The sequence below is a fragment of the Nothoprocta perdicaria genome, unplaced genomic scaffold, assembly GCF_003342845.1.
Source record: "Nothoprocta perdicaria isolate Ctin4 unplaced genomic scaffold, notPer1 scaffold_326, whole genome shotgun sequence".
Lineage (NCBI taxonomy): Eukaryota > Metazoa > Chordata > Aves > Tinamiformes > Tinamidae > Nothoprocta > Nothoprocta perdicaria.
The window spans coordinates 482,405-502,351 of record NW_020455562.1 but is presented as its reverse complement, the minus strand read 5'-3'; the positions used below and the strand labels follow the sequence as shown (position 1 = coordinate 502,351).

At 38.6% G+C, this 19,947-nt stretch overlaps 1 protein-coding gene across 1 annotated transcript in view; it reads left to right on the top strand.

Annotated features, from left to right (window-relative positions):
- RUNX1T1 (RUNX1 translocation partner 1) overlaps positions 1-19,947 on the top strand; it is a 75,018-nt gene that overhangs the window by 50,787 nt on the left and 4,284 nt on the right. Inside the window, exons 9-10 of the mRNA XM_026043276.1 lie at positions 7,323-7,391; positions 12,325-12,515. Of these exons, the coding sequence (XP_025899061.1) occupies positions 7,323-7,391; positions 12,325-12,515 (260 nt within the window). The remainder of the gene's footprint in view (positions 1-7,322; positions 7,392-12,324; positions 12,516-19,947) is intronic.

The following is a 19,947-nucleotide window of genomic DNA, read 5'->3' as shown; positions in this document are numbered from 1 at the left end:
TCTCTCTTTCTCTCTTGCACTCTTTCTTTCTTTCATGCCCTCTTTCTTTCTTGCCCTCTTTCTTTCTCTCCCTTTTTCTTTCTTTCCCTTTCTTTTTTTTTCTTTTTTTTTTTTTCTTCCTCAATGATTTAAGCCAATGGGATTATAAATTAGCTTTAGGCAGTGAAAGGAGGGGCTATGGAAATGCTGTTCCAAGCTTCACTAATAAGTCTAGTCTCTAGAGAAGCCCTTCTCAGAAAGAAGCGTTCAGGTAATGGCCTGTATGAATAGTATTAAATGTAATGTAAAGAAAGACTCATAAATATGACATCTGAAATGTGGATCACGTCTGCTGCTTCTGAAAAAAACACTTGTGAGGAAAGCCCTAGATCAAAATAGTGCCACCCATCTACAGTAAAGCTATAATGCAAAAAGAGCCAGACCTTCCTGTAAGGTTATTTTTCTTTGTGTGTAGTTTTTTAATGTAGTTTGTAAGCAGAAGGGTGAAAAAAGAGTGGTTTTTTTTTTGTAATTTCTTCCAAGAAACCAAAACTCAAGGCCATTCATCAAAACTTTATAGCTGATAATACAATCCAAAAAAGATAGATTAAAAAATATTTGTTTTCTTGATAAAATGAAGAGCAAACAAATAGGGAAAAAATGTCATTTTGCTTGGCTGTGTGTTTGTCAAGATSAGTTCTTGGAACCAACAAAACTTAATTCCCTAAAAAGACAAATGACAGAGYCTGTGGAAACGTTATATGACATTATATGACACAACAGTTATGTCTGTCTGTAGTGTTATGGATGCAGTTTAACTGATTGGAGCAAGTCCATTTCATTCAAACATGCCCCTTTTAGTTAGTTGGCTTTAAAAACTACTCCGCAGATTTGTAGACATGTAACTTGGAATGCTTCAGTGATGTAGTATTCATGTCAATAGTAAATATTGGTAAGAAAAACTTCATGTCTGACATGCAAGGCACAAGATACTTGAAATTTCAGAGTCTAAGAAAATCTAATCATTGTATTTCCTTAAATCTCATAGCAATCTAGGCAACAAAATGAAAAAATTCTGAAAATACAAGTGTAATGTAATTGAAGTCGTATCTGTGAGCCTCGAGACACTGTTTTGTTGGATTTTTTTATTTTATTTTGTTTTTGAAGGGAGAAGGGAGAGAGGAGATGAAGGCATTGAAAAATTCCTCCAATATTTTAATTAAAGTGTCACACCATGTAAATATTGCTTTTTGCTGCAAGGATTCTAAATGCCAGTGATTCCCCTTTGCATTTTTTTTGAACGAGGTAATCCAAATGAACTCAGAAGTTCTCACTGTAAACATTATGTTCTCACTGAAGTATTGGGAACTGCAAGTTAGCATAGGTAAATTGGATCCATAAGAAATTGGGAGAAAATGCTGGTCATCTGGAATCAGTAGACCTTTTTTTTTTGCAAAAGATTTTTGTGCTCCTTTTAGCTTGACATCCYTACAAGAGATTTATGAGTTCAGTTCACAATTCACAGTATTTTTCACTATTATRTTTGTTCAATAGTTTTCTGGTGATATTTTTAACTGAGAAATCAAATGGAATATTTGATACTTAGTAATCCAATTCATGCATTAACAGTTTAAAAATCTTTATTGTCTGTGTGTGTGTTGAAGGTGAGATAGGTCCATTCCTTTTAGTTGGAATTATACATGTTTAAAGTCTAAAAATGACTCAGTCTTTACGTATCTTGACTTGATAGATTGTGGCGGTCTGTGCAGTGAATAATACATGATCTCACTGCTTCATTTCGGTTGAAGAATTTCAGTGCTACAGACTGCAAGACTGAAACTTCGTCCTCGCAGTGAATAATTACACGTATCAAACAATGTATATTGAAATACCCACAGTCGGATAAATTAAAGATGAGGGTTCTTCAGCATTGTGGGTTATAAACAAGATCTRTAACCTTACTGAGTGCAGCTGTGTCTCTCGATAAGTGGTGCAGATCGGAAGATCTGTAGTGAGGTTGGTATTTTGTATCTGTTGAATTTATCTGACTGGAAAACTTATAAAACAGACTTTGAAATCTCCAACTGAAGAGTGCCAATGCCTGCAGTTTTTTTCCTAGGAAGCCAAAAGTCTCAGAAAGATAGGAATTTGTCAAAAACACATAGGTTAACCACTTCTAAATATATTTGTAAATGTTACAAATATATTAGAGCTGGTTTATATTTTCTCAAAGGCTGCTCACTTCAATGCTTTCTCTGTTYGCCAGGACATTCCCGCTGACGTGTCTGTGCGTGCTGCAAATGCAAAATCTTGCCTTTGCCCTTTGCAGATAACCAGCAGTGCTGTGCTATGTGTGGTATTCTCACCATGGGCTAGCATGGATGCTGTGAATGCCACAGTCCCATTTACTGCTTGTAATTTCAGCATGCAAAGCCCCTGGAATCGTGGTCACTGATGCCATTAAATCTTGCTCTTAATCCACTGGCTACACTGGAGGTTCAGTCTAGACTGGGGCATCCTGAATTGCATGCAATTATGTAGAACTAATTCAGCTGCAAAATCGTATATTGTGTTCCCAGTATTCGGCTCTGATTTCCTTAAGGCTCTGATTTCCTTAAGGCTTTTATCCATTCCTTATACAACACTTGGTATTGTGGTGCTTAGCAAAGTAACTCATAGGAGGCATAAAAGAAAAAAAACTATAGTTGCCAGTTACTGGGAATTTGATCTTGGTTGGAGCTGATTCAGTAATACAGGACCTGCGTGGTTTTCCTTTTCTTCTGCTTTGAAGAGACCAGTTCAAGCTGCACTTTGGCCATAGTGTCATGGGTGTTCAAAGAATGTTAGAACAGCTATGGGGGAGAGAAGGGCAAAGATGCACATAAAAATATTTAGAACTTGCACCTTCCCCTCTTCCCACCTTCCATTTAACCAATTTGGCCGATTCATTATTAGACTTCTTCAGATTTGGGTCTATATACTCGAGTTTTTGGAGTGGCACACTTTGGAGCCTAACTACTATAAGCAAGGCAGTCAATAATGATTGCTTTTATGAGTTGTCTATTTGTTGCCCCTGTCCCTGCAATGATGGGACATTTATTATAGGGTAGAGTAAAATGGAAGCTGCATATGAGTATGGAAAATACATAAACACATACAAAAGCATGCATTTTTCATATATGAAATAATCTTTAGTTCTTTCAATATAATATTTTCTTCATTGTAGCTTTTATTAGGCACAAACTCCAATGTTCACTATGGCATACAGGATATTTTTTATACTGCCTCGGTTTTTAAAAATACAGTCAATGGAAAAAGGTCTTCCAACTGCTCAGCAACTTTTCTTGCTCTTTTGTCTTGCTCGGATGTCATTATCCAGTGATTAAAACCTTCATTCTTTCATATTTTCAGCCTTTCTTGGGCTCCTCCTTTGCAAATATGGATTACCCTTGATATTTTTGAACACATCTTTTCCTTCAAGTCTTTCTTTTTTGTCGTTATTGTTGATTTTTGTCCTTATTATCAAGTGAGAGGTTGTGACCTAGCTTTTGGTCTCAGTTTCACTTTTCAGATCTGTATTTAAATCTGTTGCTACAACTCTTCATGTAYTCTTTAAGTACTAGCAGCACCTCTGCTTTATCTTAAAATCAAAAGGAATAAGTGGTTTACAAGGTATCTGTGCTTGCTGAACCTTGGAAACCTTGTCGATGGATGGATTATCAATGATTCTTGTGCTTGTATGCATACTTGAAATTAATACACCAGGGACTTTATGGAACCTTGCACCATATTGTGGCAATAGGATAGATTTGTGGATATTTTCTCATTAAAAATATCCAGGCTGGAATAAAAATATTCTTTTYTATTATACTATTTTGTAAAATATATAATATTGCCCCCTGCTATACAACAGCAGGTAAGGACTAGAACTGAGATCARTTCTTTTGTATCTTTTTCTGACCTTTATTCTTACGTGCCAGTCCAGRGACTCTCTTCCTGAAAGGTAGATAGAACATTACAAAATATTTTACATTTAAAAATTACTTTCATTTTTACAACTTTAGGCTTTTTCACAGAATCACAGAATGGTTGAGGTTGGAAGGGACCTCTAGAGATCATCTAGTCCAGCCCCCTGCTCCAGCAGGGACACCCAGAGCACGGGGCACAGGGCGGCATCCAGGCGGGTTTGGAGACCTCCAGAGAAGGAGACTCCACAGCCTCCCTGGGCAGCCYGTGCCAGGGCTCTGTCACCCTCAAGAACTCCTTTTTTGTAGGCAAATTCTGATTATTCTGATGTATATATATATGTGCTTTTTCCTCTCCTTGATGTACTATTTTGTGGAGTCCAATAGGAACCAAGCTGATTACCAGCTAGCACTCTTAGCATGCCATATGATGAATTTCGAGTAAACTCAGCGTTGTACATCCTATACCTCTTGTTCTGCCTAATAACTTTGTTGCATTTTCCCCATTATCAAACTTTTGTATTGTGTCCGACATGTAAAACCTCTTCCATTATCCCTTTGGATGTCAGCTGCCTTGTCACTTCCGGTTATCCTAATTTTGTTGGATTTCATCCTCTCTGCTTTCAGGCAGCATTTCCTTTGTCTTCTGGGTGCTGCAGTCATGCATTTAGTAGAATGCATTATTCCTCATTATGGCTTCTTTTTGTTTGGTTTTACATTTAATGTTTTAGTGACTTTGCTGAAATTCAGCGACTGGAGTTTGGGGTTTGCTGCTAGCCTTTGGAATCTTTTTTTCTGAGTGTTTGAGTTTTATTTTCAGAGAGAAACTTCTGTGGTTCTTAATCTGAAACATACCTTAGCATAAAAATTAAATCCTCTGGTTGTGTCCTGTAGTTTTGTCCCCTAAAGGAGATTGCTCTTTGGTTTTGTGATCTCATCATCACTGACTAAACAATAGCCTTGTTAGTAATATTTTTCTTGCTTGGAAAATATGTTTTTTATTATCTTCATAAGTGCTTCTTGTCTTTTTTTTTCTTGTATGTGTTCTATTCCAGACTATGGGAAAGTATCTCGCAAGTTTGGATTTAATTCTTGTTGCAGAGGATCTCATTCCTCATGTAAATAATTAGTGGTTGGAATAAGAACTTGATTGATGTTTATGTTTTGGAAATTTCAACAATTAACTGGCAATCTGGTCATTTATGTCATTGAATTCCATTTTTGGAAAGTCATGTGTACCAAAAATCAGCTCCACATCTCTTTATTTTATTTTTGAGTATCATGATAGAGGACTAAAATAATAATTGTGATCCCCTTGTAGTAAGTAGTCCCTTAAATAAAACAGAAGAATCTAACAGAAAATATGAGAAAAGATACAACAAAACTCTTACGTTGTCACATGTTGAGTCTGACTGTGTTTTGTAGTTACTCAGGAAACTGCAAGCATGGTCTAATGTGTCAGCTTAAGTTTCCCTGAGCTTTAAATGTTTTCTGCTCTCTCTCTGTTTGAGGGAGCTTTTAAATGTTTTCTGCTCTCTCCCTTAAATGTTCCCATAATTCTTAAAACCTCCAAGGGATACACAATAATATTTGTCATTTCCAGGATCATACAAGCCAGCTGATTCTGAGAATTTCCATCTTGTCAAGGTTTGGTCCAAAGTCCTCCATCACRTTGTTAAGTAGCAATATAAATAGCTGTTTTGCAGCATCTTATGCACGCGCACACACTCACAGGCATCACTTTCTGCCTGAGAGGTGTGAAATTCTGCCTGTAGAAATACATTCTATTTTCAGCCCGCACTTTAATGATAAGCACAAGAGCTGGGGAAATCCACTCGGCTGCCTGTCAGATGGGAAGATCCAGTCCAGCCAGGCAGTGGCTCCMAATACGTGTGCTAGAAATTGTAAATTATCTATGGGGGGTATGCAGGGATTCCCCGTTCTGAGGAGCTGAATCTGCATCGGGCATTCCCACCTTTGTTAACCACAGATGGCTTAAGCAAGCTGAGCATTACAGACATCATATCCACAATAATAAATATCTTTTTTTTTTTCTTTGAGTTTCTGTAGTCTACTGTGTATAAATAGCACTGCATGTATACATATATTTGTTTAAAAAACAATCTGTATAGCCTAACAATTCGTCTTTTTCTCATCCAAATAGCATATTTTAATCGTTATGCTTTAATATAAAAATGAGTATTTTTAGTAAAAAAATGCATATTAGAAGGATTGTATTTGCTGCAAATTCAGATATCAAAGAGGATGTTTAACTTCTAGCAAAATTTCTAGAACAGTATAAACTGTGAGCCTATCTGTATTCTGGTAAGAAAMCAAGTAATTTAATTTTGATAACTGGCTTCTGCTACGGAGGCAGTAATAATCATGGCAGGGTAGTCACTTTAAAATTTTGAATTTCTCTTACTAAGGAAAATAGTTGAACACTTAGAAAAGCTGAATACTTAGAAAGTTGAATGAATACTTAGAAAAATAGTCGAACAGTTTAAAATTCTTACTTGAAAATTTATTTGAAAAGAGCAGTTTTTCGTTTGCTGAGAGTCTACATGCTGAATTGAAGGCCAGCGTGAATTTTCTTCTGTGTAGTGTGATCTGGTTTCTGAAGCTGATAGGAAGGATTTTGCTGATATCAAATTTCTTAGGCATAGGTCTGGAGGGTAAATGCTTTWAAAAAGGGGGAAGTGGGGAACCATCTCTATCAAAATGTGATTTAAATATATGGCTGAATTATGAACTTCATCTCTTGTAAAGGTGTTTTGGAATATGCGTTTAAGAGGTTAAAGAGCTAAGTTAAAGGTTCTCTTTCTGAAAATCTTGCAGCTCCTGTTGCTACCACGGGCTCTATATAGGAGAGCATAGCAGTGAACATGCAGAAACGCCCCTTTCTTCTCCTTATTTGATCACTGGAATGCCTTTTATCTACCCTTACTCTGGCAAATGAAGCCATCCTGTTTGCCCAGACCAAAAGTACCAAATGGGGAGCATCTTTTTCACTTTTCCTCAACATAACTATGAAGGATGAAGACTGTCCCTCCTTCAGCTGATCTCAAAAAGCCTGCCTGAAAAGCATGAAAACAGGCGTTTTAGCRTTGACTTTAAACACCGTAAAACCAAACTAAAGCAAACTTGCCCCAGCTTGGCTTAAGATGAGTCCTTCAAGCCCTCAACATTGACCTGGGCAATGTGACATCCATGAGCTACGTCCGCAGAGCCCCCTTTCGTTCAGTGCAAGGCAAACATTCTCATGGTTTGGGGTGAGCAATAAGCCAAGGGGAAGGGTGTTGCTCTCCTCCTTGTTGAGCTACCACGCGTTGCTTACGGTGCTCTCTGTTTTTCCCTCTCCACCCCCTCCTCCTGCAGAGTCACATCGGGAATTCCTTCACAGGCCTGCTTCTGGATACGTGCCAGAGGAGATCTGGAAGAAAGCTGGTAAGAACTGTTTAAAAACACAAGCTTGCTGTGCTGGCAGCTGGGTGCAGTTGTTCATGCGTTGACGGGAGGCATAAAGAGAAAGAGCCTCCTAGTAAGAAGAACTGGCATTTAGCAATCTTAAACTGGAACTGATCAGAACCTCAAATAATCTTTATAATAGAAGCATCTGCTGCCATTGGTAAGGGGCTATCAGTATTTCCATTAAGTGCACCTATTTTCAGGGGTTATAAGGTTTTCAGGGTGAAATGTGATATGCTGAAGTTTTTAGTCTGTGAGCAATTAAAAAAAAAAAAAGAGTTAGTGTCTGAGTATTTTAAAAGCTTTGTGATTCTTACCTAGTTAAGCTCAAAGGTGAAAAAAATACCCCTAAGTGAAAAAAGTTCATATCTATAATGTAAAAAATCTTAATTATTAAAAGATTTTTATGCCTGTCAGCCAGCAGTGAAGGCTGTGCTCAGAAACCTATAAAGTTTTGCTCTTTYGATGCTAATAGAGTGACTACCTTATTTTTCAAGGGGACAGAAATTCGATCCTGATTAAATGGCAGATATGCAACAGTTTTGGTGCTTTCTGATCAGAACACCAGTATCTGCCGTCATTTGGTATATTAGAGTAAATACAGAGCACCCATGTATAAACATTATGTTGGTGTATTCTTGCAGAAGACACCAAATTTGGTTGTCTTTGTAAGGTGGGTTCATCCTTTGAAGCCTGTATTAGTGGAGTTTCAGAAAGCTATTTTTTCTTGCAATATCTAGCTTTTAATATTATTTAACATACTAGGTGATTAAACAATTCAAAGGTCCTGTACAGTGGAAAAAAAACTGTTAATTCTTAAGCTAGGAATACAATTTGACTGAAGCTATGGGCCCGAATTATAAAATTGGATGTACATTCAGACTTTGTCCACAAATGGAAAAGGAGCCTGTGACAGGTCATTTTTTGAACCCTCTTGAGCAGTTGAGAGTTTTTGAAGCAGCTTTTTGCTTTGGTCTCATTTTTRTCTGTACCATCATGCCCACATGAGTTCAAATCATATTCCCTGTGTTACCTGAATTTTTTTGTGAACTGAAGAATTTGAAAAGTCTGTTTTTCTACAGGAGACCTATCTGTATTAACAGAAGTAAAATATCAGAAAGCATAGTGCTTTTCATAAATTATTGGCCTGTGTTTTAAGGAAGATGACATTATCTACCACCTGGTAGTGAAGGCAGTAAAGGTGCAGTTCAGCTCTGTGTGTCCCTGTGTCCAGAGCCATTTGAGATGGCCTGTGGCCTCCTGCCTGCCTGTAGCTGCCCTCCAAGAAGGCAGCAAATCTCTTAACAAGTTCTGCATCGTCTCTCATAGCTCTGCATGGGTATCTCGGTGTGTCGAGTCAGTAAAGAGCAATGTGCAGACAGGTGAGTGAAACCCTAGAAGTCCGATTGAGAAGCTGAATCCCRTGAAGAGGCTTGGCATACGAACAGTTAACCCGCAGTCTCAAAATGAGAAGAGGCTGCGAATCATGTGGACGTGTGATTCACTTTAAACTTCTGGAGATTCCTAGATTCAATCAGAGTATACAAGTGAAGCGCATGTTTTCATGATGGCTGGTGCGAGGACATTGTGTGCACCACCCTGTAGATTAAAGCTGTGTGAACCCACGTGAGTTTTGTAAATCAGCGGAAAGTCACCAGTGTCACAAAGAAGATTAAAGGCCATGCACGGCCTAGCGTAGTCCTGAGAAAAAGACCATGCAGTCTGGGGCCTGAGGCTGTGTAGTCCCTGCTACCTGCTTCTCAAGGCCTTTTTTGTCCACAGACAGGCCGAGAGCAAGAGCTGCTACCTCACCCAGGCTGCTACCTCACCCAGCGTATTTCCTTTCTCATCAGGCTCCGTGCAGCACCTCCCCATGAGCTGATACCTCCACTAGCCCCAAAGACCCCTATTCCCACCGAGTAACCCCTATTCCACACGGGCTGTCCCACAGAACAGCTTGCTGGCCGAGGCCTCTGTCAGGTGTCAGTCTAGTCAAAGCGAAAGAAGATTTCAGTCGCATTCCCAAAAAGACACGTTGACAAAGGGAGTTTAYGCCAAGAATGATTCACATCAGCAGAAAATAGAGGATGTGTGTGATATGCATCGTAGACATTTTGTTTTAAAGCTTCTTGCTTCATGTTTTCCGTTGTTTGAATCCAATCACTCTTCCTCCYTCTGGAAAAGAAGCTGTATTCTATGCCAGTATCATTTTTTTTATTGTCTTACTTTTAATTTTTTTCTGAAACTGCAAAGTCTGAATTTCTATGTCTATAAAATATCTGTAGATACTGAAAGCATGTTTTTAAAGGAAATGTGAAGAAAATAATAGGACATTTTGTCTATTTTTAGTAAGTTCGCTGTCAAGAGTTCATATGATGCTGAAATAGTGATGGTGCATTATGAGGAAAAAAAACAGAGCGTGTTTGAACACTTTGTTTTTTTTGCATTTAGTGCATCATTGCATTATTCTTCCTTCAGATATAATGGAAATACTGAAGCATAATCCATAGTTTATGCTAATTTAAAAATAAATTTCATTTTTCCTCAGCATGTGGCTTGTTAGTGCTTTTAACACCTTCACACTTTCAGAAGCTTTGCASAAAACTTATACAAGGCAGAAGTTAGAGTATACCCTTCACTTTCTGTATTAGGTTGAAAAGAAGGAGATTATGTAGAATTAAAAATTCTCTAGAAATTTTTAGAAGTCTCTGGAAAATATTGGGTTGTTGTTCTTTGTTTTTAAAACAATAGTTGAAATTGGCAATTCTAACAGCAGCAAACATCTCCACAAAAGACTAATCTTTTGTAATGTAATGAAAGTGCATCATACCATTTAAAGATCATTTTATTCATTACAAATATCAGCAAGAATACAGATTTTCTCAGAGACAACCACTTTGTTATTAACTGCAGTTCATAGAGACAAAGAGTCTGTATTTAAGTTGCCTCATTTTTATGAAAATGATAATAAAATTGCATCTGTGTGTTTGCCTGTGTATATTTCTTTTCTCCGATCAGTGAATGTTTGCAGTTGGTAATAAATATTCAAGCACCTTGCAAATGTCCTACCAATTCTCTTTGCTGATCTCTGTGTGCCTGTGGGACTAGAATAGGAATGCATAATTTAAATATAAATTGCCTGATTTGCATATACAATTAGTCTAGCTGCAGCTTTGATCGTAAGCAAAAATTATTGTCCTGGATTGCCACTTAGATAGAATTTTAATTCACCTTGAATATTCAAAGTAAATTAAGCCCTGGCTGTATGGTTGAAGGGTATGATTTTTTCCTCTCCCGAGGCTTTCCCCTTAACAACATTTATGGTAGGGTAATATAAGGCATGTTTTCAGCCTCATAAAAATTAAGGCATAAGTTTTGTCTTTTTTTTTTTTTTTTCCCTTTTGAAAACTTCAGTTGAAATACATGTATGTCACATATACACATTAGCATGCACATGCAGAGTAATGGAACTATGTTGTCTTTTAAATTTAATCTGAGTGCATAGATTAAATTTAGGATTTTGCTTGTACTTTTTATTTGGTATCATGCAACAATAACTTAAAATGAAGATATTTAGTTATTTTTAATAGAAAATTCAGAGCTCTGAGAGATTAAAGCATTCAGACAGTTATTGACTTGGTATCTATATGTACAATAATGCGTATGCACATGTAGGTGCACATAAATGCATGTAATGCAGCCTAAACTTCAAACACATAACATAGTTGTAATAGTTGCATTTTAATCTACAGTAAAACATTTTTATTAGAAATCTATGCTTTTAATTAAACAGAACATTTAATTAAGGTGGTTTTTAAGTGGGTGAAACAATTAAGTGCAAACACTTGAATGAAACATGTCATAATTAGTTTTAATAGAGTGTTAATTGGTACGAGGTTTGCCAAGTTAATAATTACTGCTTATTAAATTTTCAATTAATCATTGTCATTTTGCTTTGAATAAAGATGAAAATTAGATAAACTAATTCAGGGGGAGGATGGTTTCCTTGTTAATTAGAGCAGTTAATTAAAAAAAAAGAAATTACTTGTTTTAGTTGTCAGTTAAAAGACTATTCATTAGTAAAATCTTTGGATTCTTCTTGCATCAAAACTCAAATAACTAATTTGTGACAATTCCTGTTTTCTGAAATAAAAGATATGACACTARTATATACAGAAGAAGGTGCATGTATTGGCTTAGTTGTTTTACAAAAATGAAAAGACTTAAATATAACAAAGCATCTACACTCATATTCAGATGTAATTGCGTGCTTAAGCCTTCTCGGCTTTGCTATGCACAGGAGCTCGGCTGAATCAGGACATACCTTCTTCACAACATAAACGTTGGTCTCAAGTGTAGATTGATAGGTCAAAACAATGTTCAGGAAAACATTTTAGTTCTGGATGCTAAAAGTAAAGCAGTGAATTTTTAAATAAATTCTCTAGTCTTTCTTTACAGGCATGTCTYTATTCTTTACATATAGAATAATTGGCTAATGACTCTAAATTTGCTCTAAATTTGCAGAGTTTAAGCATGCAAATATAAAAAAGTCTGAAATAATATGAATTCTTGCCAAACATATTAATTATTCTGGTGGTGTACAAAACCAAATTCTCAAGTAAACTCTTAAAAAAGCCACAGAAATATAAAGCAGAGATCAGAAATGCCTTGTAGTGAAGAGATAAGAGCCATGAATCAAAGCTGTACACTCTACCACGAGCACTGTGCGTTTCTGAGAGCGTCCAGGCATGGGGAAGCATCTGGGTGGTTTTGAGGAACAAATCCATCTTTGTCCTGAAAACGATGGTGCGCAGTGTCATAGAGCATGTGTGAGTTTCATGTGCTGTTCCTACGTAGCCCTGCACCAAACTTACTATGCTGATGCAGGTTTCTCCCGGTTTCTCATTCGCAGAGGAAGCGGTCAACGAAGTGAAGCGGCAGGCGATGGCGGAGCTGCAGAAGGCCGTGTCGGAGGCCGAGCGGAAGGCTCACGACATGATCACTTCAGAGAGAGCTAAAATGGAGCGCACGGTCGCCGAAGCCAAGCGACAGGCTGCAGAGGATGCACTAGCTGTTATCAACCAGCAGGAAGACTCGAGTGAGGTGAGGTCTTGCTGCTGTGTCCAAATGCTCTCTTTTAACCCGCCTCCAACAGGGGGTTCTCCTTGGTAGAGCTCAAATCCGTTTTGCCTCTTCCAATGAAGACCAGCAAAGAGCTGCCATTTGGGACGGATGGCCATGGATGCCTTTGCCTTCCATCCCCTCTGTCTTTGTCTAAGGTCAAAGAAAGGCACATCAGACTGTCGCACTGGGGAGATGAGATTGCAAACTGTGCAGTGGAGCAGGAAACTGGAGGACGCAGAGCAGGGTAATTCAATCCTTAACCAAGTGGAGCTGCAAAAAATAGGGGGAACCGAGCCAACTTTAATCTACCAAATCAGGATATCAGTGTGATATTGATATCAGTGTTCAGTGCAGGCTGCTATCTGCTTCTCCAGTGGCTTTGGACGTGTGTTACGGTCATGTGCCGAGCTGCAGATGTTCTTGGCTACATTGCTAGCTGAACCCAAAAGCACTAGTGAACTTGAACTGCAATTTCACCTTTTAGTTGATGTTCAGGGCTACACATAACACATAATGCAGGCCAACGTAACTCTATTGTAGTTTAGATTTTCATTATCATTATTTTAAATCTCTTATTTTATTTTAAATCTCTACCAAATGGGTAACRAGGTTCGTTGTTAGAAAATATTTCACAGCGAAATTTAATATAACTAAAGAAAGAGTCTAATAGATAATAGAGCAAAGTAGCTAGAAACTTGCCTGAAGAACATGTTGCATGTGGACCCATGGGGGACAGAATGTGTAGGTTACCTTGCTTAGAATGTGTTACTTTGGCTGCCAGGAATATTTGTAGTTGAGGAGTGGGCAAGCAGCATTTGGATGGAAGCAAAATAGACTGAAAGACTGAAAAATAGACAAATAATATAATAGGAATAAAGATGTTATTTTCAAATCTGGAAGTGGAAGCCTTGAATCCCTGTGGTATGGGACAAACAGCAGCATGAATAACCAGGGGTTGGGATTGAAAGAGCACTGTAATGTTTTTACATGACAAAAAATCATATCAACTATGTGCTGTTTTTAAATGTCTTGTATATAGTCTTAATTTCTGAAGGCTGCTGAACTGATAGAACATTAGCTTTATAAGCTATTCAATGCTCTTGCATTAAGGTGTTAAATATGGTAAAACTATTTTTTAAGCTCTATAGTAGAGCAAGTCAGAAAGAGTAGTTGTGTATCACCCTGGTCTGTGTGGATGCATATTTGTGTACACTTGTGAAAGCTCTAAATGGCAGTGTTGCAGAAGAGTGACTTTAAGTTGAAAGATTCAAATTAACTATCTGCATCATGCCGAAAAAACTGGCAGAGATCATGAGCGGATAAGTCAGTGGCATGCTGCAGGATGCATCCATAATTGGAGGGAGCGTAAGATTTTAATTCATACCAGGCTTCTCTGGAGATGAAAGACCATTGTGGGATCACTGAATGCCCAGAGTTTCTCCTTAATGTGTAGCAGATGAATAACAAGGAGACAAAAGGAATTGATTTTCAGCATCTGAAAGTTTCTCAGGAAGAAAGGGACCTAGGGAAGTGTATGTACCCTTTAAGCACTAACTGTTCCATCGCAGATTAAATGAGACATAAATTCAATTTATTGGCATTTTGTATCTGAGATGTTCAAGGACATTTTTCCTATGGTATGTTCATAGAAAGTGCATTTGTCTGACTTCGTGTCATTAAAGAGCAGTTATCTTTTGTGTGTGTATATATACAAGAGATTCCTATTATTAAAACCAAAATTCCCAACATAAATGCCTAGGAGGAAACTGCAAATTAAATCTGTTTAGTGAACTGGTACAGTGTAGGCAGGACAGATAAGTACTTGCTGCCAATACATACAGCCCATTCTTCCACAAACAAATGTGCATCCAAAGGAATGAACACAAGTGCCTGCGCTGTAATTCACTCCTGCGCAGTAATATTTCTGGAGAAGGCTGTATAACAACAGACATCTTTATTTCATCTTCAGAAGAATTGCTTACGAGGTTGTTCACTTCTTGGAAATAGAACTTTAAAGAAAAGCAAATGATGCCTTTAATTTAATTCTAATGAAATGCGGCTCGTAAGGTCACTGACGTTCTCACTGCTGTTCATCCCCAGGGAAGATGCAAGCCTCCCGGATCCAGACCAAACAAAATATCTGAGACCTATTTAAAGTGAATTATAGTGGCCTYGTCCTGCAGTTTTACCACCATGGTCATGAGTGTTATAGCGGTGGCAGCTCAGCGGTGTGGAAAAGGCAACTTTCAGTAAACCTAGTTGAAGGGAGAAAACCTAACTTTGATAGTTAAAGGTGCCTGTAACTTTTAATCGTTGGTTTCTCTTCTGCTTACAATTATGCCGAATTCCAACCATTTAGGGTAATGCTTCCCAAAATTATCCATTAACTTAGGCTGTCCTTTTTCAGGTAATTTTTGTAAAAGATGGACCAGCCTTTCCYTTCACCTTTGAGAGCAAGAGATTAGCCTGGCAAGTGTTTGAAAAATGTTTATTTTGAGATGACACTTTCTGTTGATTGGATTGAGGAGTAAATCCTGATGTTTGCTTCAGTGTTCATTATCTTTTGTTCTCTTTGTGCTTATCCAGCCTCATTTGCCTAGACTATAAGCTCCCTGTAACTTCTCTCTATTTTAGAGCTTTCAGCACTASCCTTCCAGATCTTGTAGCTGCTCCAGCAATATAGTTTCCTGTGTGCTAGAGGCACTGAAATAGTATTTCCAGCACTAGAATATAGTTGTAAAAGCTATGGATGGATGTTGTAGTAGCAGCTCCTGCAGTCTTGCAAGCTTAGAGCTAAGTGTCGCTCCTCATTTCTTACCCTGGCACGGACATTACGCCAAGGCCTGCAAGAGAGATCAATATAGGCTGCTATGTAATTTCCATGCACTTCCTGATGGAGAATATTTCTCCCACAGGTATCATTTGTTCTTCTGGCTTTGTAAACTGTGAATGGAGATGGGAATTTGGCACCACATTTCTAAAGTACCAGATATAAATTTCATCTGATGTGACCATTCCCTGTCTGTTGGAAAGATTTCTCCCTTATAGCTCTTCATCTGTTATTCAACACTGGAACTTTGAGCTACCTGAGGCTTCTTTGAGTTAATTTTGTGTGAAAATATAAAGCAGAATAAAATTGGACATGTTGAGGTGAGGAGAGCAAAATAAAAGGAGTTGAGGACACTGAGAGGGCTAGTAGGAGAGATGTGATGCTGGGAAAGATCTTGTGGTTTAAGAAGTGGTCCACAGTATTTTGAGAATCATCACACGTCACAGTGAAGTTTTCACTTCTGACTCCAACGTGGCACTTTGTTGAATTACTGTTTTTTGCTTATATTTGAATTGTTCAGTCTGATTTGATTGGAAATGCCACTGCTTCAGTGTCTATACATTTACTTTCTTAAGATTTCTTTATTGTTAGCATATGTCTTTGAGATAGACCAGGACCTTCACCCTAATTTTCTATTGTTATTTGAGAGCTTGATTGAAGCTCAGCGGATGGAGCACTGTTTCTGTTGGAAAATAAAAGGACAAGAGAAGGTCTCTCTGTCAGCAGGGCTCTTCCAGAACCACAAATTATTTCTTTACCGATTCCTAGCAGTTGCTTGACAAAAGATGACCCATTCATCAGTAGTTGACTTGGCAAAGCTCAGAGACACGTGTGAGCAGCCGACTCTTTAGTGACTGCCTTGCTTGCTTTGGCTGCTATGTACTGTTGTGCAAATCAATTTTAATAGTAAGGGTGAACAGCTTAGCAAGGAGCCTGGCTGCCCAGATTGAAACATCTGTCTTTCTGCTCTGGTATAAAATGCCACTGACAAATCTGACACTCCATGTTCTTCCTGCCCTTTCACCAGGGCCATGGCTGGGGAAGGAACATGGATACTTTAGTTCTCTCTCCTTAAAGCAGATGCTGACATCTGCTCAGATAAAATGAGTATGTAACTGGTCCAACACTGCTTTTAAGAGATGTGTAATGTTGAGGCTTGTTTATATAGCAGCAGTTTATGCTGTCTGCGAACATCACACTTACCTGACATTTTGAAGACAGCTGGGTTCAATCTATGCCGACTGATCCACTGAGACCAGCACTGTGCCAGCAAACCTGATGCTCAGCATCAGATGCTGTGATGCAGGCAAACCTAGTTTTTAGGCTGGAATTAAATCTAATACATATGTCAACTAATGTTAATTTTTGTTGGACATTTCTAGGAACTTAGCATGTCACACTCTGCAGTGGTGGGTGACAGAGACATCCTGGAGTCATCCGTTCAGTGCAGCCTCAGACCAGATGCAGTAAAGGGTTATTTGCTTCCCTTTGGCAGTGCCCCAGGATACTAAACCTGCCTAGRCAGCTTGGATGTCTCCTCACTGTTCTTCTTGGCACTTCTGTTTTCAGGATGTAGCTTCTCTCATGCTAACTTGTATGAACACAGATAGGCCTCACGCAGTAAACAGTGTCTTGGATAAGCCTTGAGTGTTCAGTGATTGTTATGACTTTATCAGAAATATTTAAAGGTTTGGATATCTTTATATGGAGTGTTGCATTTAGACACGGTATGGGAATCTCCAGAGTCCTGACATGTTTTGCCTTCTGATGAGTCTTTACTAAAATTTTCAAAAAATTCTTTGCTGGTTTATTGAACTAGTGTTCTCRCAATATGAACTCGTTAATGCCACTGTGATTTCAGTAATCTCTAAATATTCATTCACTCTCTGTTGGTTRGCAGTGATAGTTTTGAATGCCATGGGTGTTGCATATAGATCCTGGAAAAATCTAGGTTCACAACTGTGCTTCCTTTCGTAGTAAGCTTGGAAAAATCCGAATTCTTCAGAGGTGAGATTGCAGTGTTTGATATGTATTTCAGCATTTTAGAGTTCATCATGTTTTTGACATTTCAAAGTTATTTTATTCTTTTCTTCTTTAAATCACCTCTCCCTTGAGTCTCAACTGGAGATGTCAGAGAAAAGCAAATACTAAAATGTGGTTTAATACTGCAGAGGCAGAAGATGTACAAAACTATTAAGAAGTGTGTCCTCATACAAGAGACCACAGAAATAAAGATCATTTTTTGGAGGTTTTTGTAAAGGCAAACAGAAGTTTCTGAGTTCTGTCATTTAAAGATCGAAGTTTAAGTAGATGAGAATTAAGAATCAGACCTAAGATAAGACTCTGGCCTGAGATAAGACTCTGACCTAAGACTGATGTTCCTTGTCAGCTGAAAGAGGAGGATGAAATACAATCAGTGGCATAGGTTCTGAGCAAGATTCCCATATGGTGTAATTTAGCCCAATTGCATTGAATTAATCCATTTTCAAGGTAGTGAGGTTAAATTGAATTATGTAGTCTAAGAATCTGGCCTTTTGCATAACCTCACTATTGCACAGGAAAATCAATGCAGAGTTAAATTGTAATCTAGTCTTCCTCATAGTTTTAGCTACATCTGGAACTCTGTACAAAGCACCAACTGGAAGTGCAATGCTGTTGGTCACTACCTAAAGACAGAGCAAATAGACCAGGAAAAGCTTCAGGAAATCAGCAGCTCCATTTCCCTAGGCATGGTCAGCTCCTTCCCTATCATGCCTGTATTTGCTGTACCTGTGTTTTACTAAATGGAGATTCTGCTCTGCCTCTAGGAATTTTTTTTCATATCTGTGGGAAGATTTTTCCTGATATCTATTTCCGATTTTCCTCAGAGTTGTTACATCTCATTGCTTCTCCTGTTAAACCTGTGGACATGATCTTTGACTGTCTCACTGCAGTAGCTCCTTGCACGTTTGGATGCTGCTGTGTCATCTCTTAGGCAATTCTGTGCTCTTTTTAGGTTAAACAGTCCATTCAGATTCTGAACAGCTTGTGCTTCTTTGGCTTCTGATTATCTTGCTGCCCTCCTTTTTGTTCTTTTCAGATCATATTTGCCTTATTTTATTTGTGATATTTGAAGTCCCGTTATCCCAAGCTGGACATTATGGCAGGCCAGGCCTTGTCAGTGGCAGCAGGCAGGGAATCTTGCCCCATATGTAAGCAGCCTATGCCAAGCAGTCCATATCTCTTTATAAGCCCTTGGGTCGTGACTGCTGCCTCATCAACAGCAGCACATTGTTGGCCCAGGGTTATCCCAGACGTGGTCCGTGCAGTTCATTTCAGGTGATCCATTTTGCAGGTACAGAATTACATAATTAGGGCTTAGATTGAGCTCCAGAGCTTTGCAGAGGGGGATATATCTTGAGCATGCTCAATACCTTGCTGAGCTTAAACTCCTGTTTGCCTTGCCTGGATCAGCTGGGAATATGGGGCAGGGGGGAAAAGCACAGCTCAGTCCATTTGCTGGCACCTTGGTCTGTGTCTTCTGCAGAACATGGGCTTCAAAGCTCACAGCCCCCAGTGAGAACAGAAAGCATCTGTCAGCAAAGCTTGCTGGGCTTAAGCCAGGTAATTACTGCTGGTTTTCGCTGCTAAGGCACGGGAAGGAGCAGCAAACGGTTCGAGTGGTGAGGATGCTGTAGGACAGGCAGCTTCTGCCTGTCAAACGCAGCTCCTAGTGCAGGCCAAGTTCCCCGTGTCACGTGTACTTGTTTAGGGTGATTTGCACACTCTGTAGTCCCTTTTAAATGCAATAATCTCTTTGTGAACGTGAGCCATAAAATTTATTTTGAAATCCTTGCAGTTTATGTACTTTTATTCTCACAGTTACACTAAAGCTGTAATGACCTGTTAAATTATAAATAATATGTGCAGTGGACAAAATCATGTACCAAACAGTGTAGGGCACATTAAGCAATCATGTAAGGAACCATCTAGGAACTGTGTTACTTCATTAAAATCATGTACTTGTTTATGACTTTTCATTTTACATATAAATAGTCATACTTGATATTTATTTTAATAAGAAAGTTGGATCAATACTCTTAAAATTCAAATTGAAGAGGCTTCAAAAATTTGCCTGTAGTAGCTAAAGGAATATTTGAACAGAAAATATTCATAAACTCCTTTCATAAACCTGGCATGTTTGTAGCTTAGATTTCAGTGCTGCGCTCAGGTTTGCACAAGGGACAGATTCCTGCACCTGAGCAGGTACTGATTGACTTCAGCATTACTCCATGTGAGGAAAAGGGCCTTTTCAGAAAAAAAATGGATAGGGAGGCTTTGTATGTGTGTATTTATTTTCAGAGTAGAGGGTAAAGGGGAATATGGGCTAGGGCCTGGGCTGGYGAGTTGGAAACAAGTAGCTTGAAAATCAGCAGTCGCGGCAGCCGGTGGAAATTCTGCCCAAACACAGTTGGAGCAGGAGCCCTCCCCGTTTACTGCTCACAGCGTGAGCACCAGCTGGCAAAATGGACCTTTCACAAGGAAGATATGACCGTTAAGTAGCAGTAGTATAGCCAGAGGAGGAGCATCCTGCTATACTGC